Genomic DNA, 27,316 nt, shown 5'->3' on the forward strand with positions numbered 1-27,316 from the left:
AGCTTATTCATTAGAGAATTCCGAGCTCTTGTATTCTTTTTACAGACAAAAAACAAATGATATGCATCTTCTAATAAGCCACACGAACAGTTTGGACTGGCTTTTAAGTTACAGCAGAATAAGTCAGAATTTAAAATGCAGTTGTGTCTCAAACGTGTATGAGTTATGTTTAAAAATCTTTTTTCCAAATGAAAGATGTTTCTGAGGCTTTACCGTATCATTGTATAAACATTTTTTAAATATTTTAATAGGGGTTGCCTCCCTTGTATTAAGACTTAGGGCATTCCATCTTCTGACAGTATCAAGAATAAATGATTTATTAAATAGTTCTAATCTAAATTTTGGAACAGAATAATCAAGAGAGTTTCTAGTTGTGTAACTTGAAACACTGCCTCTTATGGTACAATGTTTTGTATGTAAGTGTCACAATCAATAGATTTATTCATGCTTACTATTTTCCTGTAGGGTACCTCTGATTTTTATTCTATGTTCATATCCTTTTTGGTGTCTCAATTTTATCAATTCAGGTATTGGTCAATATTGGACTATACTCAGACTGTTCTATTTGTTTACTATGATGCTATAAATACCCATGTTTTTGGTCAGTGAGCCGGGGTCCATTAGCACGCACTGCAGTAGTAGCACGATGTATAGCTAAGCGTATTTTTTACGGTAACCATCTCCATTAGGGGTAAGTTCGTTTTTCCTTATACTTTAGTCTTGTTTGTAATATTTAAGACTTTAGGTAACTGTTCTTATACGTGTTCGATAGTATTTTCGTGTTAACGTTTTACATTATATAAATAGTGCCTGTTTGGGAGGGTAACAGTTGAAATTGACACCCCGAGAAAACCATTGTCAACCGACGCGAAGCGGAGGTTGACAATGGTTTTCGAGGGGTGTCAATTTCAACTGTTATCCTCCCAAACAGGCACTATTTATTTTGTTATACTGAATGTCTTTTTAAAAATTTTTAAGAAAATTTTACTGCTTTTATATAGGAATAACGTGAATTCTACAGCGAACCGTACGCGCATAATTTTCGCGCATGTAACATTTTTTAATGTTACCCGTTGCCAAGTGCGTTGCTAACGCTGAGGGTAATAGTAAATATTATTAACTGCGTCTTAACCAATCAGATTTCAGTATTTAACATGAAAGTATAACAAACTTGTTTATTTACCGTAGAGTTATGGTGCGTTTGTGTGACAAGCGTGGATTGCTAGTTTATTTGTGAGTTTATATTTCGTAGTCTTATACGGCGTTTTTGGTCATACATTGACTGTTTTGTAATGTTAAGGGGTCTTATACACTTAACTATATTGCATGTTAAGAGGTCTTATACGCTTAACTGTGACTGTGTTTGATACGTTAAGGGGTCTGATACACTTAACGGTTTTGTAGAGCGAGTATTGTTCGGTGTGATTGTATGGCGTGTAGTTGCGGTAATTAGGTAAATAAGTATACTGTGAAAGTGAAACGTTTAATTGAAAATATTGTTATTTATATATAATTAAAAGATTCCAGCAAGGCTCCAGCAATGTCCCTGTGATGATTCGGCCATAGTCACCAGTGTTCCGGTATTGAACATCTTACCACCCGTGTAACCTCCTTCGAGTATTCACTTACTACGCTGGAAGCCGGTGGACGGAAGCCGTCATCTTAGGACGTGGTACCGAAGGAGGACACTTTGGAGGAACACTGGAGGGACACTGCTGTCTAATACACCACCATAGGACATTGACGAATCAGATATTAGAAACATTTTTTTTGTTAATATTTTTTGTGTGTGTGAATGTGTATATTTGTAAATTTATTGATTTTATATATATAGATAAAGATTGTAAATACTTATTGTTGTTCTCATTGCTTGACTGGTAAGACACACGACGGCTGTCGTGACAGTAAGTAGGTACTAAGTTATTGTGCATTTTGTACATAGTTATTAATTTAGCTCTATTTCTTCTGTGTTCCAAAGGTTCCCAACCTGTTTCAAAATAAATTGAGTTTCTTGAAGCAAAACTTGTGAACCCAGTTACTATTCTTGCGGCATTTAATTGAACCTTTTCCAATTTTTCTATGTCCATCTGTGTGCAACCAGTCCATACTTCGGCAGCATATTCCAATTGTGGTCTAATAAAAGATACACACATTTGTGATAGAATATCCCTTGAAACCGATAATTTTAGCTTTTTAAGTAACCCCAGTTTTTTTATAAGCTTTTTTAACAATGTTATCAATATGTTCTGACCAACTTAAGTTTGAAGATAACTGTATACCAAGATGTCTGTGTTCAGTAACATATTCCGATTGACAATTTTCAAAAAATAAATTAGGAAAATAATGTACATTTTTCAAATGGAAAAATACAGCTTTGGTTTTCTGTGGATTGAATTTCAACAATAATTTTTTTTACCATTCATCTAAGGTCATGATTAAGATTTTGTTCAATAAGATTAATAGTATATGTTACAATATTAATATGTACTATATATATACAATTAAGGGACAGAGGTATGACACAATAGGTAATATAGATTTTACAAATAAAAAAAAATCAAGAAATTATTTGCTTTCATCACCCTACTTGCATTTATTTTGTAAACTGTGTGGACCTTATCTTCCACATCGACCAATGTGGCATTGTAAACTGTGTGGACCTTATCTTCCACACCGACCAATGTGGCACAATTCTTGAAAATTGCAAATAAAGTAGATCCATTTTTATTCTTGCCTGTACTAATAAATTGAATATAAATTCATTCAAATGCTTCCAATATACGCGAGTTGATCCAAAAGTAATGTCACAGATGCTATAAAAATGCATAATGATAATGATTTTTGAAAATGATAATTATATATTTTATTGAAATAAAATAAAAATATACATGTAGTCGCCGCACACTAGAGACGTAATTTCTGGGTCCATGGTGTTCAGGTTAAACTTCCATAATTTAGTTCTATACTGATAGAAAAATGGCCATTTATTAAGTAAATAAATGCTCTTTTTGTGATCTATTGAGTAGTACACTGGATTATTTACTGTGTGATCAGTTTAATTGATCGCTCTACAAAAAGTCATGGACGTAGCCTTTAATAAAGCTGATGACACAAGAACCCACGGTAGCTCAGAGCGTATGTCTTCTGACCATATCGAATTTCTCTATTCAACATGACATATGCTTCTATCAACTTGAAATTGGAACCATGTTAAGGGTACCGTGTTCACTTGCTTTCACTTTTAGGTTGACATATCAATTTAAGTACATTTTCTAGTGAGTTCTATCTATCAAAGCAAAAAATGCATCGTTCATTATTCACGAGTTCCGCCTTTTTAATCTTTGATCGAGAGACAAAGGGGACCGCGTAGTTATCCGGAATGGACGCTATCGTAACGTTTGTTATGTCTGTTACAAAATATTTTAGCATACTTTCATGTTAAAAACTGAAGTCTGATTGGTTCAGGCGCAGTTGATAATCCGTTTTATTATACATTCATTTATTATACTTGCTTAAAATCTATTTCTTAACTGGTTGATTAACTATGGATTCTGAAATATTGCAACTATAAACCTTTTAATTAAGCCAGATGGCATATTGTGCTCACCTTAATATTGCATAACATATGGCTTTATGATGGCATGTTTGATAAATCTACTTTATCTAGAAATGAATTGACTGGAATTAATGAATGTTTTTCAAAAATTTAATCAAATTTTAGAATAAGGGAAATTAAAGAGTTCTGTTTTATGCAATGCTTAATACAAATAGAGAATTACAAGATCCTTCAGCAAAATTTGTTCAACATTCAAAATATAGACACATTTGCTTGATAGCTGGCAAACAGTCGGGCAAATATACAGGTTATTTAAACACAACTTTATTATTCCAAGACTTCTGTTTTGAACAGCAACTAAGCTAGGAAACAACTTGTGGAATGATAAGAAAAGAAAAACTAACTATCATTTTCTTTATTTGAAAACGAAGTTGTTGCTAAGACTTTACAATGAAAATTTTCTCCAGGAAATACCTTCCTTTAATATAAAAAAAAAAGCCCCGTTTACATTCACAAATATATACAGAGTTGTGGCCCTTACCCTGGTTTACTACATGTATTTCTCAATGATCACACAACCACCAATGGAAAAAAAAGTTTGAGCTTTAAAAAGTGCATACAATTATATACATAATACATTACAATGTGTTGCATTTATATACTTAGTATATACATACAACACTCTACTCTTTTTTGAGGAAATAGATTTCAAAGAAACATTACTAAACAAATTCACCTGAAATATCTTTTTCTATACTGGAACTTTATGAACTCATATCAACTAAACAAGATGAAATTTATAAATTGATTCATGATTCAAAACTAGTATTACATTGATAATGGATGTACAATATTATCTTTGACAATGTATAATGATTTATCTACTAAATTCTTCAATAGAGTTATAGCCAGCCTAGCAACTCATGCACCAATAAATTACATCTAACATGTCACAAAATCTTACTGTTCACAAGGTTACTTATTTAAATCAAATCATGATTAAGTGGCAAAGAATCAACTCACAAAACACAATTCATTCATAGTTTTAACAACAAAAAAAACTAATGCCTATGATAACAATCATGAGAGAAAAAAAAATTGTATTAAAGATCCAACCCTGTACAAGTATAAATGCATTCAGGTTACTAGTCTGGACTGAGACAGCTAAACAAATATTGGGACAGCTTATTCGTATCTTCTGCAATAATTGAGCCTTATACATGTACGCTGTACAAACAAAAGCAACTCTTGAGCATGCTACTCCTATTTTTGCTGAAGCCTGAATCGAAATAATGACACAGTTCATAAAATGTTAAAATCAATCATTGTGATCACAACAATAAAAATTTTGCATTTTAAGAAAAAGCAAAACGATCATTCCATGCTGGACGATTGTCTACAGATCTGGATGTGGACTTTGCACTGCAAGGCCGACTGACAACACTACTAGCTATGGATTTTGCACTTCCTGGACGAGATCGGATTGTGCTGGCATTAGATTTAGCACTGCTTGGCCTTGACCTTCGACCTGTGCTCCCCATGGTAGAGCCTAGGGTAATGTTCCCCTCCCCAAAGGTCCTGTTTGGTACAGGGGATGTGTGCATCGCTGCTATAGGGACTCCGTGAAGGAGTGTGTGCTTGTATTCTGTGAGCTGTTCCGTCCTTGACAATCCCCTGGTAGGGCGGGTATGCTGCAAGCGTTGCAAGAATTGCTGGAGAGAAAAAAAAAAGTAGTTTAGTGATAAATAAAATGCCTTATGTATTGGTGTTATACAACACATAGTAAATATACATTTAACTAGGAATTGGTTTTGATATAAAATATTGTAGTTCCTCAAAATAAATATTCAATATTAAAACAATTGGAAGTAAAGTATGCTCTGAAGTGTGGTAATTTTACTCTGTGAACCTGCTGATGTCACAATTGAGTCAAACTCCATTGAATGTTTCAGAGAACTAACGCTGCAGTGTTTTATATGGACTTTGTTCAATATCGAGTACCACTAAAATCCATTATCACTAATGGAGTGTCAGAGGAGATGGGACTAATTTGATTCCCTGACTTGTGTTGATTGAGCTAGGTCCAGTTACCATAGAATTACTATGACAACATAAAATTCTCCTGAGGTAATCCTGCTACTGCTAGAGGCTTAATTGTGAAGATGGAGCTATGCTGATGTGAAAATTCCATTTTTTTTTTCAACTTTCAAATCATGATACACAGAATACCATTTATTATGAGCCAGTTAGGACTATAATTTTTTTCTTATTTTAACAATATGTACCCCCCCCCCCCCCACCAAAAAAAAAAAGGTCACAAGGTTTGATCAGCAAAATGAACTAAAATTGGGCATGATTTAAGAGCTGTTGCCCTACTCTAATCAACAAAGTGGTGTCCAAATAAAACAAAGCCTTTCTACTAAAACATATCCTGACTTAAAACACTTGTGTACCCACACTAAATCAACCACGGTCCTTCATGATCTTTAAAAATCTCACAAAGCCCCATAGATCGACAGGTAGATATAACTGTTTATATCTTGGAATAAACCATTACCACAACAGCTGAATAGTTCAAATAAGGTTCCTATTTACCCAGCAATTAATACATCTTATGATTGTCTAGCTTGTCTGCAAAGATATTGATTTAGAAATTACAAGCATGAGGTAATTTAGGCCTTTTAGATCTATTCATCAAAATTTATTTCGTATTGATTGTTTAGCAAACCGGTTTCCAAGATCATTTAAACTGCAACACAGCCATAAAGATAGGTATATCTATGAACTGAAGTCCTCTGAGACATTAAATTTTACAAGGCTTTCCCACATATTGCTTACTAGTGCCATGATGCTTCAATGAGTTTTTATAGACTTCAAATTGAATTTCTTTTCACTGAGAACACCATATTTTAATATTGCTTGCAGAATGAGCCTGGGTTCAAAAATAAATGTTTATAATGCATACAAACATGATGTTACCTGTCTGAATGCCAAGCAAGGTATAAATGTATATTAAGTAAATATATGCTCTAAAACAGGTTATTCAGTCAATAAATCTTTTACACATACATTATATGCCAATTTTGTATATGAATTCTAAGTATTAAAGTACAATACACTTGTAAATGTTCGTTTCACATCAAAGCTGTGTGTGACTTGATAATTTACACTTGAACCACAGCCATAACAGTGTCACTTTTTAATCAATTTTTCTGTAAAATCTGGATTGAAAAATATATCAAAGCCATTTTTTTCCTTCCAAAGAGTAGAGTTACCATCATAGATTAATGTACAATTCTTATAAAAGAAAGAAATGAATAACACATTTAATATTATTTTACTTCAATTAAAGATCTACACATGGAATATTTTAGATTATATTGAAATATATCTGCTCTCTTATTACGGTATTGATTCTAAAGTTAGACCATAAAGGTGCCAAATTCATTGATCTCCTAAATATGGACTGTGAACACTCAGTCTATTTCATTTAAATTACACTATAAGACTATTGATCCTCTAATCCCTTTGAAGCCAGAATTCAAATTCTCAGCATTAACTTTTAAGTCCACTCTTTTTATTATGCAGATATAAATAAATGGGCAACATTGTAAGAACCAGTTTTCCTCATTTTTTATTTAGACAGCTCTGCTGTTTTTGATGACAGCGTTGTTAAAAGGACTGAATACTGTTAGTAACACTAAGTAATCCCCGAGGAAATTAAAGTCATTCTGCACTACTGCTCATAGAAACTGAAAGAAAGGACCAGTATCAGAACATTCAGAGCATACATGTACAATTACGATCAGAGGGAAAAAAAGCATAGAGATCTATTAACTATGAACATTTCCCACAACCATATAACGAAATTATCTATATTAATGCAACATTTCATTTCAATACATGCATCGGATGCATCCAGAGTTATTTCAAGAATTACTATCAAATATCAAAATGATTCAAACTCCACAAACAATATATCTTCAACAAAACTTTTTAAAAAGTTACTAAAAAAACCTGCCTGTAAGGGGGCACCATCTTTCTTGTAATTAAAGTTTAAAGGATACATGTATATCATATATATACTGCAATACTATCATGCATACTTACCATGTTTTCACTTTCTATTCTCCTTTGGTCTCTCTGTCTGTTAATTGCTGAAGGAGTGACACGCTGTGCGCTTACTGCATGAGGTTTTGACCTCTTCTTCTTTGGCTGATTTGGTCCTATATGCCTCATAATTTCTTTCAAAAGTCTTTGGTTTTCCTTTTCAATGAGCTTTGCCCTATGAGTATCAAATGTGAAATTTGACTTGTCATTACAGTGGGATTTAGGAGGCTCAAACATCACTCTCCTATTGCTCTTAAGTCTTTGCTGTTTATCAATTTCAGACACAGCGTCCATTAAGATGCTCAAGTCCAACTGTTTGCTCTTGAGTTGAACCTCACCAGAATAATCATTGACTTGATCTGAATATTGCACATGACCATTGTCTAAATCCCTTGGGGACGGCAAAGGAGATACATCAGTCATTTCACTATCTGATCCTGATTTGCCGTTTGACGATTTGTTTTCTCTCTTGGACAAATCTTCTGTGGATGGTGTTTTCTTCGTTATATCTATTCTTTCAATTCCTTGTCCCCAGGCTTCTTTTGTTTTATCATTCGGACGATTATATCGCGACTCTTTCTTTTGAGCTTTTCTTCTTTCCTCCTCAATGATTCTACTTTCATCCCCTGATGAGTCGTCGGAATATGTACTTGAATCACTAGAGTAACTGTAAGAACCCCCTTTTTTGCTAGTTTTCTTTTGCTTGGTCTTACTTCGGATTCGTGCTGTGGATCCTTCTGAACTATATGATTTATCAGATTCCGAGTCTACATCACTATCAATCTCACTGTCACTTGATTCAGAATCAGAGTATTTCTTTTCTTTCGCTCTAAAGCTCACGTCGCCATGTTTTTCACTGCTTTTCTCAGAGTGAGGCCCTTCGTAAATTCTATTGTTCTCGTCTAATGATTCCAAAGACTCAATATTGTTTCTAGGTGTATCGAAGAAATCAAAATCAACCCTTTCTCCAGCACTCGATGTGATCATTGAAGCCATGATTGCCGGTAACTTTCTATTTATACTATTTCACCTGCACATCTTTCACACAGTTGTTTGATAGCAACACCGTGATGTCATTGATCAAAATCTCGCGAGATTTGAAGGACGAAATATCGTGGAGTCAACGAAGGCGGTAAAATACGATCAAACATATTCGGTAGAGTAAAAATCAATATTCCATTTACAATTTCTTTGTATGTAGTTATTTTTCGGCGTTATATACAGTGTTTATTTGTAAGATATTGTAGACTGGCATTACCTGAATGATGTACACGATAAGGATTAAAAACATTGGTGTCTTTATGGAGGGTACTCATAGGTGCTTGTGTGTAAAAAAGTGAGTACCTTGGAAGAAAAATAACTACTTTTCCTCCAAGGTACCCACTTGTTTAATTATTTTTTTTCTACACAAGCCTCTGTGGGCCACTTACAGAATTTTTAATACATGTATGAATAATAATTTTTTGTCATAATCAAAATAATGAACACATTGTGTGGAATATTATGAAGGCTTTATACCTGGACCTATTCTAATCACAGGAGTTCGAATTTTTATCAATAAAGCCAAAAAACTTACTTTATTGACTGACCCATGAGCTATGCGTAAGCAATAGCTCATGGGTCAGTCAATAAAGTAAGTTTTTGGCTTTATTGATAAAAATTCGAACTCCTGTGTTCTAATCTTGTTTCTTGAGCCCATGATTCAACTGCAGCATTCTTCCTTATGTACATCACTTTTATTTCAGTATAATGGAGATTGAAAAATGTGCATCACAGAAAATCAGCTTTAAGGTGTTTTCCAATGAACAGAAATCAAAGATGCAGACAAAATATCCATTTTTATGCAAGTCTCAGATTAATAAAAAAATTAAAGATCTCTGGAAGAAACTGGACAATGCTGAAAAATCATGCTACACAAAAACAATACTTTCACCTCCAAAAAGCAAGAGAGTTAACAAACCACAGACAAAGAGAGCACAAGCAGGGGCATTCTCTCAGAGACAGAGTGACTCTACATATGGAAGAAGATTTGATAAAGAAAAAAGAAAAGACAAATCTTTATTGTCTAATTTGCAACAAAATCAGATAAGAAAAGAGGATGGAAGACATAGCAGAAACCGGTTTACAGAAAAAAGAAAATTAGGAGAAGGAAGTCCAAAAGATGTTGGGGCAAAATCTTGCAAAAAAACAGTGCCTTGGAAAGGAAGACCAAGTTTAGGAAAGGAAGATCTATGGAGTGATTCATCGTCCCCAGAGAGAGTTGGGGGAAAAGTGGCAAAACCAACAAAGAGGCAGAAAAAAGTTCAGGGCATTCTAAAGCCAAGTGGGTAAGTTGAATGACTGAAATTGAATTCTACTGAAATAAGGCTGGTTAGGGAATGTTTGTGGAGGGTAAATTAATTTACAGTAACTTAATTTTTGTCCATTTTGTCTCGATGCAAACAGTTTTGAAAAATGCAGGATAACTGTACAAATGTACCATGAAAGACACATCTCGTTGTATACCCCTGAAAACAACCACAGTGTAAATGACTGGTACATGGAAAGTGAAAGATTTGAACTATGTGACCAAATTAATAATGCTAAGTTTTCTTAAACTACTGAATGTTTTAACAGTTTTAACACAATATCAGTGCAAGTAAAAAAAAATGTAAAGGGTTAAGAATAGTTTTGAAAAGATGATTTGAATAAATAATGTACATATGCAATAAAGGGATAACCTCACATAAATTTCTAAGCAAATGTTGCATTTATTTATAAAAAGTTCTTTTGTAAAACACACTCTTGAGTTTTTATGAAGACTGGATACTGTGTCCTGGTTTACATTAATACCTCTTAATTACATTCAGATAAAAATAATTTTTCATCTTTCAGTGATGCTTCCCGACAATTAAAGACAAAGAATAGAGTATCATTTGGGTCTCCACAAAATAAAGTTCCATCAAAAACATCATCCCCAGGAAACTTTGGTGATCTAAACAATACAGCTTCCTCAGATGAAGATGACAACAGAGCAAGACTTTTACACAGAACTGATGATGACATGTATGATTTTGAAAGAATAGCAAGGTATGACTTATGTGTAGAAGAGGAAGATATGTATGTCACCATGTTTCAGCAAAACCCAGACTTAATAATAAACCAGCATTTATCTAAAACTGACAACCAACAACAATCTGAAAATGAAACAGACTTCAAGATTCCAAAGAATATCATTTCTAAAAGAAAAAGAAAAAATGAAGAAAGAGATGAAGATAAGAGAGACCAAGGAAAGAATTTACTTTCTCCATTGACTGAAGAATCTTCTCAGAATTCACCATCAGACATAACTACACCAAATGTAAAACACACACTCACCAATTCACTTATAACTCCTCAAATGAATGAATCATTAATGCAGCGAAAACTAGAAGAGGTAAAGAAAGCCCCTCAAAAGGCCAAAGCATTTTCTCCTAAAGCTTCCAGTGGAACTGAGCCTGTCAGAAAAAGCACCAGAAGAAGCATAAGTTCAGGAACAAGCAAGAAGTCTGATGTTGAAAAGGAAACTTCTGACTCTGAGAGCTTATCTGTAACACCACTGACAGAATCTTTGCAATCAGAAAATGAATCCACTGCCAGTCAATGCTCACAAGGAGACATCGAAGAAACCGCAAAAGTACTGTGTACAAAGAAAAAAAATCTAGGAAATTCAAACAGCCTAAGAAATCCAGAAAAATCTACCTTAGAGAGAAATAGTTTTGCTGACTATAAGTGCAAAGCTACAAATTTAGAGAAAAAAATTAACCCACAGCAAAAAAGAAAGAGGAGAGGTCAGCATATGGTGGCTGAGAAACCACAAGATGCTTACTCTACAAGTTCATCATCAGAATCATCCTCAAGTCTGAAAGAAAACTTGGAGAAAAGACATAAAATGCCCAAGCTGTGTAAAAAAGATCAGACAAATATAAAACCTCCACTGTCTGCCAATAAACCTGAAAGACAATCAAGAAAAGAACAAAGAGAAATTGAAGAAAACAGTTCACCAAAGCCTTGTAAGAAGTCAAAGAAAGTTAAAAGTCCAGTTGGAAGAATGGATGCTGACAGATTAATTTCTGAATCTCCAAACAAGATTGACAGCATCCAAAATTCCCCCATGGGAGAGTCCTGTTTATATTTTAATGATGATCTTAGTAATGACAGTGACAATTCTTCAACAGTTATGGATGATAGAAAACAGACAAATCAAGTTATAATGTCAGCAATACTTAGAATGCAACAAGCGATACAGTGTCAGGATACCACTGATACTGATGCTAGTTCTCCAAGTCTCTCAGGGATCAATGAGGTTTGTAGTTTCATTTCATTTGAATTGCTATTTAAGTTGACAAGATACTTGGATAATTTATGTAACATGATGGGAGAAATAATGACAAACGAGACCAGGATTCAAATCCTGAATCTCTAGTCAGGTGCCCTAAGAAGTTAGTTATCTGGTGGCGGTAGTTGAACTATGGTAGTCTGACTACCATTATTTCTCCCATTCGGTTATATTTGGGATATGGCCAACCTCGGTAGTGACATGTTAACTCTGCCAGGGGAAAAGCCTGGGGTAATCTTTGAGGGCGAAGATCATTTAAGGAGGGAGAAATGTGAAGGTCAGACCTGTTCAAATACTGATGCCAAATACCTCAGTAGGTAGAGCTTTAGGGGGTCTGAGTTTATATCCCAGTCTGGTCCATCATTACGGTATTTCTCCCATTCAGTCACAAGTACTTCTACTTATTGTTCATATGAAATTTATTCATTTTTGTCTATGCTTTTTTTTCTGTAGCCTGTCTCCTTGACTTCTGAGGAGGATAAATTTGTGGTTACACAGAGTAGTGAGGAGGAGGGGGAGGTGGAGAAAGAGGAGGAGGAGAAAGATGATAAGGAGAAGGAAAATGAGCTGAAAATGTGTGAGGAAACAGTTCTACTTCTGAATACTCAGAATTCAATTGATGGCTCCCAGCTTCAGAGTAGTAATTTGAGCAGTCCTAATAATAGCCAGGAAATTGTAAATAGTACACATATTCAGAATCAAACTACAGCTCAGGAAATCAGACAAAGTGAGATAGAAGACAAAAATGTACAGCAAATACAAAATGTTCATCATACAGAAAAGAAATTGGACTCCACAGGAATCGATGTAGGTTTTGCTAATTATCATGTTCTGCATATCAATAAATTTACCATTTTCATAAAAAAACAAAGCAATGAATTCATGTAAAATATGTCTTTAATAGCTGGAGCAGGTTTGTGCTGGCGATGAAAAGAAAGATGTATTTCAGATGTTTTCCAAACCAAGTCCAACCACAGAAACAAATATGCAAACAAGAAGGCAAGTAATTTTTGTGTGTTTAAAAATTTCTTTATGTAAGCCAACAACTGGGGAATCACTTCCTCATCTAATATTTTTTTACCTATTAAACCAAGGAATATGTTATTGACTTGAATACCCTTTAATATTAAACTGTAAACTGCAATTCATAGAGTATAATTAGACAAATGTTATATTCCATTCAATATTAGACCAAAATAAAAATGTAAGCTCTGACACATTTTTTTTATATTATAGCCATGATCTATTCCTTTCCTCATTTACAGAGAGGAGTAATTTAAAAACCCTTGGCTTGTGAAGATGAATTTTTTCATTACATGTCTAATCTCTATGATTCCAGATTCATCTCAAGCGCCAAGCAAGAGAGCAGAAGCAACTTCACAGATTTGTTCCATGAGGATGACATTTTTTAGATTCCCCTTTTACTCAATCATATACTTTTATTATCAATTATTGTATAAAAATAAGGATGAATTGTTGTTCTTAAAAATTGTTTATCAATAAATTCCAATTAAAGTATCTTACATTAAAGTAAAACGCATGTACTAACAGTTTTTCAAGTGATGTTTGAATTTGAACAGGATCAAAGTACAAATGTACATTTTATATAAATACCATAAATTCACATTTTATCAATTGTTGGTGCTACTTTGTATTTAGTTCATTACCCATGTATGGTACATTTATAGGTGGACTCCTCTACTCAAGTTGAGCAGATTTACATCACTTAATACATTGTATGAATTTTAAAGAACACACAAATTATTTGAAATTGAAATTTGGTACATTTTGTATTTGCATAATTTATCATACCACATATTTATAAACTTACTTAACTTCTAACTTATCCATAGTAAAATGCTACAACATTCAATTTTGTACAACATTTTGAAATATAATGATTCAAAATGCTTTCAACTTGCCCACAACTTTACACACTTTTTAATAATGATGTTTATTTTTTATGACCATTGCAATCAAAACATCCACGATAAAGTGATGAATAAACTTTTTTTTTTAAATATTTACACAATGATAACAAAATGTCAATGAATTTATTTATTGGAGTCTTTCATTGAACAACGTCACTTTTTAGACCCCCCAAATCCTGAAAATCCCATGACAGCTGCCATATCTGAAGGACCCTCGGAATCATCGGGTTCAGCTTTGCGTTTCCTTTCTTTCCTTTTTTCTTTTTTGTAGGCCTTTTGTTTTTCTTCCTATGAAATAATTTAACAACAGTCTGTACTCTATACATTGCTTTATTACTGAATATCTATCAAATGATATACCGTAACTATGGCAGTACAGTTTTCCAATACACAAGTTGAAACGAATAATACCATCAAAAAGTATATTACAGTGTGTGATATACAATGTATATTGAAATTCATGTATACTTTTTGGTAATTGTTGTTTAAAATCTGCTTTCAAAGAGTTGCTGACTCAAAGATTTTTTTTAGCCTGATCTTTTAGTTGTCCCTGTACTTCACTTATTTTCAAATTTATAATGAGTTAATGACATACCTCTTCTTTCAGCTCTTTTAATCGTTCTTCGAAATCATACTCCTTCTTTTTCTCTTCCATTTTCTTTTTGTTGATTTCAAATCTCTTCTTAACTTGATCTAAAGATGATCTTTCGATTTTCATGGACATTCCCAAATTTCTTTGATCTTTCAAAACAATGAAAGTATGTTAGAATATTAATATAATGATAAATATGTGTGTTAAATACTGACCAAATACAGTAATTCCAAATAAACTTACGTTTTTTGCCATTGATGTGATCTAAGAAGTTAATGGAGTCTTTTACGACACAATCACAGACATTGCAGTAGTATCTATGAACAGAAAAAACCCAAATATATGAATACTGTTTATAATTCAATGTCTGTAATAAATACCTACAATACTTTTAAAGCATTTATAATCAAAACAGACTGACACAATAAATTAACTGAATCTCTGAGAAGGAGCCTCTTACCCTCCCTGTTGTGAAGCTGGAGTTGTTTTTGTGATGACTTGTGACTTTCCAAGTTTTGAATCCAAATCAACCTGTAAAAATACATATTTTTTAAATTTATTTAAATCATCTCCGAGAGCTCTGAGATAACATTGTATTTTTGTTAACAAGTGATATTTTTACATTTACAACTTTTCTATTAACAAAATTTTACAAATATTGTGACTTCTACAGGTTTCATATTAGTCATCAATTCACATATTCAGATCTAGAGGGGCCAATGATCCCATCTCCTGATATTTTGGACATACAGATTACAGTATGTTATACACTGAATTTACCAAACAAAATGGCCTTGGGACTCCCCTTGTAAACAAAAATATCTCTCCAACCATCCTACTAAGAAATTTGTTGTGTTCTGTGCCATATTAAGAAATGGCAAGTGATAAAACTACCTGTATTGGAATCAGAACTCAAAAATTAGCACCCACAGAATAAAGTTGAACATTATTGAATGCTCTTCATTAAGTTGTTGTCAAAATATTTTTTAAGTTTGGGAAATCAGGTACAGATTGTAGAAAAACATCAGTATTTTATGACAATTTGTCTACAAGCTTCATCTTCTTGCTTTGTAGTTGAATTTTGATACATTTTCTAAGCCAGTAAAACCCTTGCCTTATATTCTCTTGGTTTTAGGAGCTCCCTTTTTTGATGAGGTTCTCTGAGCTCTTTCTCAAGCTGTTTTCTCTCCTCTTCTTCCAATCTTTCCTGTGCAAGACGTTCATATTCATCCTTATCCCACTTGCGTCTGTGGTCTCCAGGATTTTTCTGAAAGAATTTCAATTAATTGGCCTGATAGTTTGAAATATTGTTGATGATTTGACTCTTTAGCTTGACATTGAAAAGTGCTTGTTTTGTAAACCAAATGATTCCAGTTTACCAGTTGCACAATCAACACATACATGTATTAAAATAATAAGCAGACAGTTGCTGGCACTCCACACTAATGTTCTGAAGAAAAAGAATATATGAGGATGAAAAAAATTATACCATAACTTAAATCAGTTTAAAAGTATAGGTTAATAACTTAGTTCAACCTGTACTAGCGTGCGACCAGTTCTCCCCGAGTACCATTTCTTGCCAGTACATTTTTTATATATAATTTATGTATTGATATAATGACGTGACAATGACTGGCGAGAATTGGTACTCAACGAGAACTGGTCGCATGCCAGTAATATAAATTTAAAAAAAAAAAACATGCTTAACTTGGGTCACATTCCAAAATTACAAGCGATTATAATTTAAATGTTGATATTAACTTCATTTGCCTTAACCAAAGAAGTTGAGTTATAACAATAAAAAAACTAAAATTGAACATAATTTAATTCTAATTGTAACGCGGCATCTGATTGGATAGAAAAATTTAGTTAAATTTGTATAACATGGTTTGAACGTCACAGGACACATCACAATGCATTAACGTCAAAAATGTACTAATCCTCCTGACGTTACTTTTGAATTTTGAACAGATTAATATCAACTTGATTAGATATTGGGTTCATTTCTTATATAATAAAATATATTAAAAAAAATAACGCACCCTCTACTTAAATAAAGTACGAGTTTTCGTGAATGTTGCAGAATAACCTCCGAGGTCGAGAAATGTTGTTTTGAAATATAAAAGCTGAGGCTTTTATATTTCAAACAACATTTCGAGACCGAGGAGGTTATCCTGCAACATTCACGATAAGAAAAACTTTATTTCTATTCTACTAACAGCCCAGTATTTCTACAGATTGTTTCTCCTATAGACACGATCTAGGTCATTTTGACGGCTGTTCCGTGTAACCCCAATGGTTTTGTTAGTAATGTTTACATGTGTATCGATCAAAGGAATCACATGCAAACGACAGAATTTTTCTTTGGATTTTTAATACTCTTTACTTATTTATAAAATATCTTTGAATCATATTCCGAATATTTTAAGGGCAATTTAATACGATTATTACTAATACAGTTAGATATTTTATGTAAAAACATGCAGTGAAAATGTGCTAGGGAGGTCCTAGGAACGGTATCAGGAGAAAACGTACCCTATGAAAATCATAATTATACTACTTATAATAGTTTTTAATACTTTTAAATACTATTTTGCATAATAAATATACAGAAATGTAAGAGTTTTATAGATACTTTTTAGTTTTAAAGGGGTTGGACATATTAAATAATTTTCAAATGCTACTTTAATGCATATTTCAATGCATAGATGTATAGATATATTCATTTTATGAATAATATCTTTATAATAATTGTAGCAACTTTTATTTTAGTAGTAGTTTCCATATAGACTTCAGTGGACTTGGTTTTATTAAGCAACTTTGTTTTAAAGATAAATTTCAAAAAAATGTAAAAAAAAAAATAAATAAATAAATAAATAATGCGATATCGACTTCTTGAGATACTAATCATTTAGTTTTCCAAATGAGATTGCAATAAAAACTAATTATTTAACGGTCTCGTTTATGGTGTATTAATTGTCAACTAATTAAATTGCTCAGGCCATGTTCGTGTATATGTATGTTACAAATTATTGTCTTAATAATTTAAGTACGTGACTATGCATTTAAAAACAACAGCAACAAATGCTACAAATGTTCATTGTATATTTTATTTTGTTTCATTTAAGAATATCCATGAAAACCATTATTAATTATTTTCATAGGGTACGTTTTCTCCAAGAGAAAACGTACCTGGGTACGTTTTCTCCTGGAGAAAACGTACCCTATAAATTGGGTACGTTTTCTCCTGGGTACGTTTTCTCCAGCATTCCTAGGAACAGCCGCATTGATCTCTTAAAAATAAACATTTGAGGCAATACAGCATGTTTTGACTGTAACTATCACGTGAAATTGACAAAGTTTTAAAACTTTTTACGGTTTGAAGTTGTACTTTCATGGTCAGTGCGAGACAAATAGGTATTTCTGATCTGATAATTTACTGATGACGTTCGTGGTATATTGGAGAATAATGTCCGCGGCATCTCTTTGATCTCGGCAATAACTGTAGTAGAATACAGTGTACTGGCTTTGTACATGTATAGTATGAGTAAGCAAAAGCAGGATAAAAATTAGGATTTTTTTTTCATAAAGCTATACTGCTTTTAATTTTTTGGGGGGAGGGGGGGGGGCAGAAGGGACGTATATACTAACTTGTAAATTCACGCATGTTATTTATATTGTTACTTGTAACGTCATACTATATATACAACTTAGAATATAACCTCACGTCCCTATTTTCTGCAAACAAGCTGTGCCAAAAATGTAAAGCAGATTCTTCATAATATCATATAAAAATGAGTTAAATAAAGTCATATCTAAACTGAATTACCTCATATGCGCCAGCCATCTTGGTAAATGAAGTCGTTTGTCTTTGTTTTTATTTTGGTCGACCGAATTTCCTTTCAAATCTGAAAACTAGTTAACTTGTACTTTGTCACATCGAGAAGTATAAATATATATTTTTAGAATTAAACGGAAAATATACACTCGTCTGATACATCCCATCGTAAGTAATTGTCCAGACATTTGTCTGAAAGAAATGAAAATAGTATAACTATGTATTTTAAAGCTCAAACTTGTTTTTGTATAAACGTTCTTGGTACGAATTCTTTAATATTAACCTTGACCTTTAATTTTATCGAAAAAATCAGCAGCATTTGTATGTTTTTATATAGGAACTTTAATGAAGCAACAAAATCATCCCTGTGGTATCGACGCAATAAATATATTTGGTGGATTGACGTGTCAAATGTCAGTTTACTTCAAACATATCTGGCTTTCGGAAGAAGGAAGCCTAGTAAACATTTAAAGTGTATACAGTAGGTATTCTTTCACATGACAGCATCATGCATTATTCATTTAAAAATTGGATTGAAAGTAGAAATGAATACTTAATTTGTTTATTAATACATGTATTCATGTATATCCTCAAAATAAAAGAAACCCAGTGTGTACTTAATGATTCATTTGATTTTCGGACATTGTTTATAGAAATCTTCATAATGATGGATTACAGTATCTTAATGTTGACTTTGAAGGGGTTTTTTGGTCACTTAACATATGTGTCAATGTCCAGATGTTAATCACATGCTATACTCTAGCTAAATAATCTAAATAACAATTTCTGTAGTAAATGACTGATGTTATGTCTATGGAACGCCAAATTAACATATATTCAAATATTTGTACCTATCTTCAAATAATTGCACCTATCTTCAATTAATTGTACCTATCTTCAAATCATTTGAAGATAGGTACAATTGAATTAAAGATAGGTACAATTATTTGAAGATAGGTACAATTGAATTGAAGATAGGTGTAAATAATTATACCTAGGTACAAATGAATTATACCTAGGTACAAATGAATTATACCTAGGTACAAATGAATTATACCTATCTTCAATTCAATTAAAGATAGGTTCAATTGAATTATACCTATCTCTAATTCATTTGAAGATAGGTAAAATTCATTTAAAGATAGGTACAATTGATTTGAAGATAGCTTCAATTCAGACATATCTACAAAGGATTTGAAGATAGGTACAATTCAATTATACCTAGGTTCAATTCGTTTTGTGTATTGTTGAAAATAATGAACGCTCCTTTCAGGAAGACATTTCAACATGGAGAGAAACGAGGGAAGCACCAACAACGAACATGAAAGAAGAAATAAATATATATATATGTGTGGGCAATATATTTGCAAAAGGCATCATTTACTTATTAAAATATACATGTATATCAATAAGTAAGCCAAAAACATGTATACCCGAATACCCCAAAAGTGACGGAGTTAGGGTAGTGACGTAGTTAGGGTCACTATATACCTAAATAGAAAACTGGCTTTATTTTTTTCTATAATTTGATCAAAGAATGTATAATTCAGTTGATAATCACTCTATTTATCAAAGCGGTAACAATTGTTATGAGTTTTTGTTTGTTTTAAGGCTCAATCTTTCGAAAAGTTGACAAAATCATATTGCCTATTTTATCATCCCGATCCCGATTTTATTTCGCGCCAGTTGTGACGTAACGGAAATGACGTACTATACAGGGAGTATTCATTATTGCCAATATTTTAGTAATTGAAGATAGGTTCAATTCAATTGTACCTATCTTTAATTCAATTGTACCTATCTTCAATTCCTTGCATTTGTACCTATCTTCAATTCAATTGTACCTATCTTCAAATGAATTAAAGATAGGTATAATTGAATTGTACCTATCTCTAATTCAATTTGAAGATAGGTACAATTGAATTGAAGATAGGTACAATTGAATTGAAGATAGGTACAATTATTTGAAGATAGGTACAAATATTTGAATATATGTTAATTTGGCGTTCCATATATGTCATACTGCAGCAACTAGAAACTACTGTATAAGCATCAAGCATGTGCCTGGTAATGTAAAGATTCTGTTTTGATAACTGTAGAGAATGTCGGACTCTGAGGATGATGCAGCATTTGCCAGTGCTGATGAAGGAGAACCAGAAACTACAGCTGTCAGCAAATCAACTCCAGCCTCAGAAAGTAAAACAAAAGATTCAAAAAGGGAAAAGAGGGCAAGTGAGGACAACAATGATAGAACTGATAGTAAAAGTGGCAATACATCTAAATCAAGTGGAAATGAAAAGAAAAAAGAGACAAAGACTTCTGTTGCTTCCAAATCTAAGGAAAGTGTGAAATCAGAAGTTCCACCTGTGAAAAAGCAGGAAGAGAAAAGTAAAGGAGGAAAAGGTAAAAAGAAAAAGGGAAAACAGACAAAAGCAGAGACAGCAAGCCAGGATTCAGGGAGAAAGACAGAAAAGAATTCAGCTGGGGATACAGAAGAAAAAGAAGAGAAATCAAGTCCAACAGAGGCTGCAGAAAATTTACAGAAGAAGGATGAACCAACAATTGACAGTTCAGAAATTGAGAGAAAATTAAAAATATCTGACTCCGATAAGTCCTCAGTAAGTGAAACAATATCAAGTGATGATAAAGTATTAGCACCTGAAACAAAGGAGGCAAAGGAGAGTCATTCAGAAGAGGCTAATCTAAAAGTAAAATCCACTGTCACAGAAGAAAAGATAACAACTGAAGTGAAAAAAGAGGAACAATTTACATCTGATAAAGAAAGGAAAGAGATTTCAAAAGGTGACCAAGAAGCCAAAGCTGCTTTGGACAGGCTCTCTCAACCTTCAACGCAAAAGGTATTTTATAAGTTACTGAAGTATAAATAATTATAATTCACTATAGTTTAATAATTAGGAAACATTATATTACACGAAATAGATAAAGTTGATTTGCAAGTTAGCTTTACTTGATAGTTGATATATTTACTTTCCAAGAAGAAAAATTCTCCTTTAATTGATAATTGACAAAGTTTTACAAGAACATTCTATAAGGATGTTTCTTTCTAACATATTTTTTTTTATATGAAGTCTGACAGCTGGAGCTCCTGGGGGAATTGGGGATCATCCTTTATGAATGTAGCCTCAACATCAGTTTCAACATTCAGCAGTCAGTTGGGTAAGACACCTGACACACAACCTTTAGCAAAGTACAATGCATGTTATTTAGAGATTTGATAGATGTTGGAAATAAAGGACCAATTGTTTTGATATTTATTTAAAACCAGTATATCTTAAATTTGATTATGATATTGACTTTTAAATTTAATTTTGCCAAAAGGTGATGGATTCACCACTATTATGGATACAGTAGAAACAGCACTAGGAGCCCCTCCTGTAGATGAATTGGTGAAAGAAAAAGGGCCAGACTCACCCCCAGATGCTGAGAACATTGAAAGAGAAGACCAAGATGGTATGAACAATTTTTTTTTATCTCTGTAACAAAGCAAAACTTCGTATAATGATTACATGTACTTATTAGTGTTTTAAGAGGTGAAAATAAGGATACAGAATATTAATATATTAAATGTGCAAAAAAATGTTGTTTAGTATTCTACTTAAAAGGTGTTACGCCTTGAACTGTTTTTTCATTGAATGTACATACGTTATTAGTACATTTATATATAAGTGATTCAAATTTTTGAACAGAAACACCAGTGCCAACAAAAACAACAGATACAGGGACAGAGCCCTCTGCAAAACAGGAGAATCCCCAAATAGAGCCTCAACCCCCAAAAGGAGCCAGTGGAGGGGGTGGCTGGTGGTCTGGGTGGGGCATGTCAAATCTGTCCAACCTCTCCTCAGTGGTACACAACACAACAAATATTGTGCAGAAATCGGTCCAGAATACCAGTAATATGGTCCAAAAATCAGTAAGTTATTGTATTTTGAATTCTCTATATATGCATGTTATTCACTAAATTATTTAATTGGATGAAGCTTTGATAGATCTTAACATAATGATTGTTATTTTTCATTGTCGTACACCCATGCATGTTTTGTGAAATGCATCTCCAATAGTAATTAAAATTATGAATTTTTATACACAATGTAACATATCTTTTCCTCTGTTATTCATTTGTTAGAGTAAAACTTTGGTAACTGGAGGGCTAGATGTGCTGGAAACAATAGGAAAGAAAACATTTGAGGTGATAAAAGACCACGACCCTGGACTTAGCAAGACTAAAGGAATTTTGTTTGAAAAAACAGATAAACCAAGCCTTTCACAGCTCTTACGTGAAGCACAGAAAGAAGAAGAGGCTAAAGAGGAACGAAAGAAGGAGGAAGATGAGGCTCGACTTTCTAATTTCAAGGCCTTGTTTGAAGAAAATCAGGGTATCCAATTTGTAAACTGTATTCATGATAAAAAAAAAATTTTGCGAAACTTTGAGATACTGTGGAATCATCATTGTTCATGGGGGACCAATGTTCGTGGCTTTTGTGGGTAACCCTTGCCCATGAATTTACATCCCTACGAACCTATGCACAATCATTTGCTTAATATTTGTTAAAATTATCCCGATTACGCTACCAACGAAATTACGTCCCCACAAACCAGAAAAATTTTGGCTACCCACAAACATTGACCCCAAAGGATTTAAATTGATTTATCGGTATTAGTATCCAAAATGTACTAGATTTAGGATCTTTCTCAGATATTGATCTGTAACTTTTCATCTGTAGGTTATGCACATCTGGAGGCCTTGGAGATGTTGTCTAACATGTGTGAGAAGACTGTGCATTCTCTGCTTGAGGACATGTCTGATCGTAAATTGGACTCCATTAAAGCAGAGTTAATTCGCATCAAGCAAGTCTTTGAAAGAATGCAAGAAGAAAATGATAATGGTGAGGATTTTTAAAGATCAGGTTTAAGTTCACTTCATGGAAAAATTGATGAAACTGAATTTCAGTAAGAATGTTTCCTTTTTGAATTTGTATTCTAAATGTATATTAAAGTTGCTTTAATTGTTAATGCAGTACAACACAAGTACATGTACAGTATATGAACTAAATAGGATTTTGGCCATATTTTGTACAGATGATGATGAAGATAAAGAGCATGAATTTGGAAAACTAGTTGCTGAGCATTTGACTGAGATTCACTTAGGGACCACCCCTGATAAACTTAATAAGGTAATTCATGCCCTTATATACCATTCCCCCTAAATAAAGAAATATCCCACTCACTCCCTCTAAAAAGATAGAAGGGAGGTTACTGTATATTTGATCAAGGACCTCTTATTAACTATGCATTTATCATGAACATTTTTCTAATTTACGAAGTTTGATTTAATGTTTTAGACTCAACAGAAAATTCGAGAGGTCATAGCCAAATACTTTACCTCAGAGGATATATCAGTTAAGGTATGTAGAATTGTGATTCTGTATATTATTGTCATTTTGAAAAAAATTGCTAGCAATAGTTGATTAATTTTGTCAAATTTTTCTTGTGTATGATATTATTAGGTACTGGTATATAATTCTGTTGCGCTGTATGATTAACATCTTAATAACTTATCCCAGGAGCTTCATCGAACAGCCATTCAGTCATTGGCAGAGTTCACATCTAAGTCACTGGAGCAGTTCCACAAGGCTGGAGAGCTCATCATTCTACAGAGGGACACCAGTAAACACTGTGAAAGCAGGGCTCACAGCTTAGAGAAGTAAGGATGACAGAAAATTGGAGCTGCTGATAGTCTTTATTGTTTTATAGCAGTAGAGATACTTTTGTCATTTTGTTTGAAACTATTTCCCAATATGCAAGTACATGTATTTTAAATTGACAAAATGCACACATTAAAAATATTGATCTTGAGACCTGCAATGGTACAATTTTTTGTACATGTACATTCATGCATATAAAAAAATCCACAGTTTGCGAGTTTTGGAAAAGGTTCTTGGTTTACTTGGAATAATCTTCATAACTTCGATTTTTTGTGTTTTGTATTTTTTGTTTACATTTTCTTGTGGATATTTTCAGATTAGCAAAAGTATTGAGCACAGAAGTTAACATTATTGCCACCAAGTTTTGCCAATGCTTAAATAAATTGGATGTAAGTATTTTATTATTGAAAACATATCACTTAGACACATACAGTATCCAAGATAGCTGTAACAAAATCACACAGTACAATGGGTACATAGTAGGTACACAGACCATTGTACCTCCATGGCATATGAATTCAAATGAAAAGTGTACTTACATAAATTTCATTTTAAAAAGCTAATTTCATGTTAAGTAGATGAACAATGTTTTGGTTTTGTAATATCATGTGAAATTCAATAATGTGCAGTATAAAAGAAGGGAGTTGGGTGGTAAATAATTGGTACAGACAATGATCTTGAGACTTATTTAAATTGTCTTTACTTATTCCCCCTGACATCTTTGAACAGTATAAGAAATGTACAGTAACCAAGAAGGATATTGTATAAAAATTCTATTTCAAAGCAATGCGGAATTTTTTACGTTTGAGTGTTCATCAACAAGCTTTCCTATCTGTTGTTTCTCTTGTAGGAGAATGAACATCCAGATATTACATCAGTGGTTACAAATATCTACTTGGAGGTATTTATTACACAATTAAAAACTTATCTGGTAGAATTGCATGCATTTTCTTTCTGAAATTAAAAATTTTTGAAAAATTTTATTTAGGAAAACATGGATATACAATAAATGTTTACCTTGAATTTACTGGAGTTCATATTGATTGTAGTTTTTTTTCAGGTCACTTGAGTCACTCAGTTGACCTATTGCTCACAGGCACCTGACGTCATATATTTTTCTCATAATAAAAATAATACACCGCTTACCTAATAATACACAAGGTACCCATCCCCGCCATCTTGGATTTTTTTAAAACTGTCACATCGCCGTGAATTTTCGCTTATAACTCAGCGGTAACATTTTTCTGCGATCATCTCCGCCGTCCGATCGGTCACTCGATTTATTAGCTTACTGCTGATTCAACCAAAACGGCCCATAACATCGTTTATTAATAAAAATATCTCCTCATTCTGCATCTACTGCTGCTGATTTGCGACAAAAGGCTAAAGGGTGGACGGAAGTTGACATCTTTGCGTCATCTTTTGGGATATCCCTTTTCTGATTGGTGCATTTTTTGCAGTATTTTATTAGGGAAAAAATGCACCAATCAGAAAAGGGATATCCCAAAAGATGACGCAAAGATGTCAACTTCCGTCCACCCTTTAGCCTTTTGTCGCAAATCAGCAGCAGTAGATGCAGAATGAGGAGATATTTTTATTAATAAACGATGTTATGGGCCGTTTTGGTTGAATCAGCAGTAAGCTAATAAATCGAGTGACCGATCGGACGGCGGAGATGATCGCAGAAAAATGTTACCGCTGAGTTATAAGCGAAAATTCACGGCGATGTGACAGTTTTAAAAAAATCCAAGATGGCGGGGATGGGTACCTTGTGTATTATTAGGTAAGCGGTGTATTATTTTTATTATGAGAAAAATATATGACGTCAGGTGCCTGTGCTATTGCTATCTTTTTTGTCCCTCGTTGGTTGTAAACTTTTGGTCATTTTTAACTTCTTCTCTAAAACCACTGAACCAATTTTAAGCAAATTTGGCATATACAAGTAGCATCTGTGGGTGAAGGGGAGTAAAAATTGGGAAATTCATGGCCCCTGCACCCCCATCCCATGGGCCTGAGGGGTGGAGTTAAAATCATAAAAATTCATGCAATCTTTTAAAAATCTTCTTTACTCCTGGACACCAACCAGTCAAACTGTTGGCATGATTGTAATAAACATTGTGGTCTCTACCAAAATTGTGAAATTCATCATGGCCCCTAGGTAAAGGATTCTTGTGTTAAGGTGAGGCTTTAATGATTACCGGTATATAGTAAAAATGCCTTAATTCTTTGAAAATCTTCTCCTCTGCTCCTGGATATTAAGCTAATAAACTAAGCACATGTGTATAGTTATGATGAGGAAGAATGCCTCTTCCAAAATTGTTAAGTTCATGGCCCTTGGGTCAGGGAATTTGGTGTTAGGGTGGGGCTCTAAATGATTATATAGAGAAAATGCATGAATTCTTCAAAAATCTTCTCCTCCGCTCCTGGATATTAAGCCCAAGTACTAAGTACACACATGCAGTTTTGATGAGGTAGAGAACCTCATCCAAAATTATTAATTTTTGGGTCACAGGCTCGGGTGTTGGGGCAGGGCTCTAATTTTTATTAGAGTAAAGTGATGTAATTTCGACTGATTTATTTTATTGTACTTAAGATTTTTTAAATTTAGTGACTGTATGTTATGCTATAATTTTTGAATATTTTTTTTAGAATTAAGGAAGTTTATTTGATTAATCAATCATGGAATATTAAAAATGATTTCATTAGCCCTGTAATTATAATGCACATGAATATACATTGCAAAAGGCACACTGCAGTTGACTCAGGTGACCGATAAAGCCCATGGACCTCTTGCTATCGTTTAATGTTTGCTTTTATTCAAATTTCAAGATTTTATTTACCAACACCTGCAAAAGATACATTCAACCCATGCTATGGATTTTAGACAATATTGTTTTCCTTTTATAGTCCTCCAACAGTATCATGTACATCCAAGACGCGCTTCAGCTCCTGTTGCCATGCCTACAACAAGCTTCCATTCAGCGTTCCTTGACGTGATTGATAAACTGACATTTGGAGAGAGATGCAGAAATATGTCATATCTATAAATTTTGTTACAAGATTTTGGTCATTAAATTACATCCTAAACACAAACGGGTTTCAGTTCTAAATACAAATTTACTGAATACTGGTGTAACTTTAAAATACTGAATGTGTATTTATTAAGTCATATATAACAGTGATAGATGTGAAATTGTTTATGTTACATT

The 27,316-nt window shown here is 33.2% G+C and overlaps 4 protein-coding genes across 4 annotated transcripts; 2 read left to right on the forward strand and 2 right to left on the reverse strand.

Moving 5' to 3' along the window:
- Positions 1-3,956: 3,956 nt before the first annotated feature.
- On the reverse strand, positions 3,957-8,761 carry LOC105325234 (cilia- and flagella-associated protein 97). Its single transcript, XM_011424705.4, has 2 exons — positions 7,667-8,761; positions 3,957-5,268 (listed from the first exon to the last, which is right to left on the reverse strand). Exons 1-2 carry the CDS (start codon positions 8,660-8,662, stop codon positions 4,912-4,914), a joined length of 1,353 nt encoding a protein of 450 aa, XP_011423007.3. The 5' UTR covers positions 8,663-8,761; the 3' UTR covers positions 3,957-4,911.
- A 9-nt stretch (positions 8,762-8,770) lies between these two features.
- Positions 8,771-13,501, forward strand: LOC105325236 (dentin sialophosphoprotein). Its single transcript, XM_011424708.4, has 6 exons — positions 8,771-8,822; positions 9,412-9,993; positions 10,541-11,990; positions 12,477-12,830; positions 12,928-13,022; positions 13,363-13,501. Exons 2-6 carry the CDS (start codon positions 9,416-9,418, stop codon positions 13,433-13,435), a joined length of 2,550 nt encoding a protein of 849 aa, XP_011423010.3. The 5' UTR covers positions 8,771-8,822; positions 9,412-9,415; the 3' UTR covers positions 13,436-13,501.
- LOC105325235 (zinc finger matrin-type protein 2) lies at positions 13,497-18,533 on the reverse strand. The gene is made up of 6 exons (XM_011424706.4): positions 18,376-18,533; positions 15,661-15,813; positions 15,007-15,077; positions 14,790-14,863; positions 14,550-14,695; positions 13,497-14,242 (listed from the first exon to the last, which is right to left on the reverse strand). Exons 1-6 carry the CDS (start codon positions 18,391-18,393, stop codon positions 14,108-14,110), a joined length of 597 nt encoding a protein of 198 aa, XP_011423008.2. The 5' UTR covers positions 18,394-18,533; the 3' UTR covers positions 13,497-14,107.
- Positions 18,534-18,705: 172 nt separating this feature from the next.
- LOC105325237 (protein FAM114A2) lies at positions 18,706-27,200 on the forward strand. The gene is made up of 13 exons (XM_011424709.4): positions 18,706-18,865; positions 20,484-21,242; positions 21,474-21,561; positions 21,724-21,855; positions 22,092-22,315; positions 22,529-22,778; positions 23,127-23,288; positions 23,482-23,576; positions 23,745-23,807; positions 23,967-24,106; positions 24,424-24,496; positions 24,958-25,008; positions 27,015-27,200. Exons 2-13 carry the CDS (start codon positions 20,487-20,489, stop codon positions 27,102-27,104), a joined length of 2,124 nt encoding a protein of 707 aa, XP_011423011.3. The 5' UTR covers positions 18,706-18,865; positions 20,484-20,486; the 3' UTR covers positions 27,105-27,200.
- Positions 27,201-27,316: the final 116 nt, after the last annotated feature.

The sequence above is a fragment of the Magallana gigas genome, chromosome 2 (assembly GCF_963853765.1).
Source record: "Magallana gigas chromosome 2, xbMagGiga1.1, whole genome shotgun sequence".
NCBI lineage: Eukaryota > Metazoa > Mollusca > Bivalvia > Ostreida > Ostreidae > Magallana > Magallana gigas.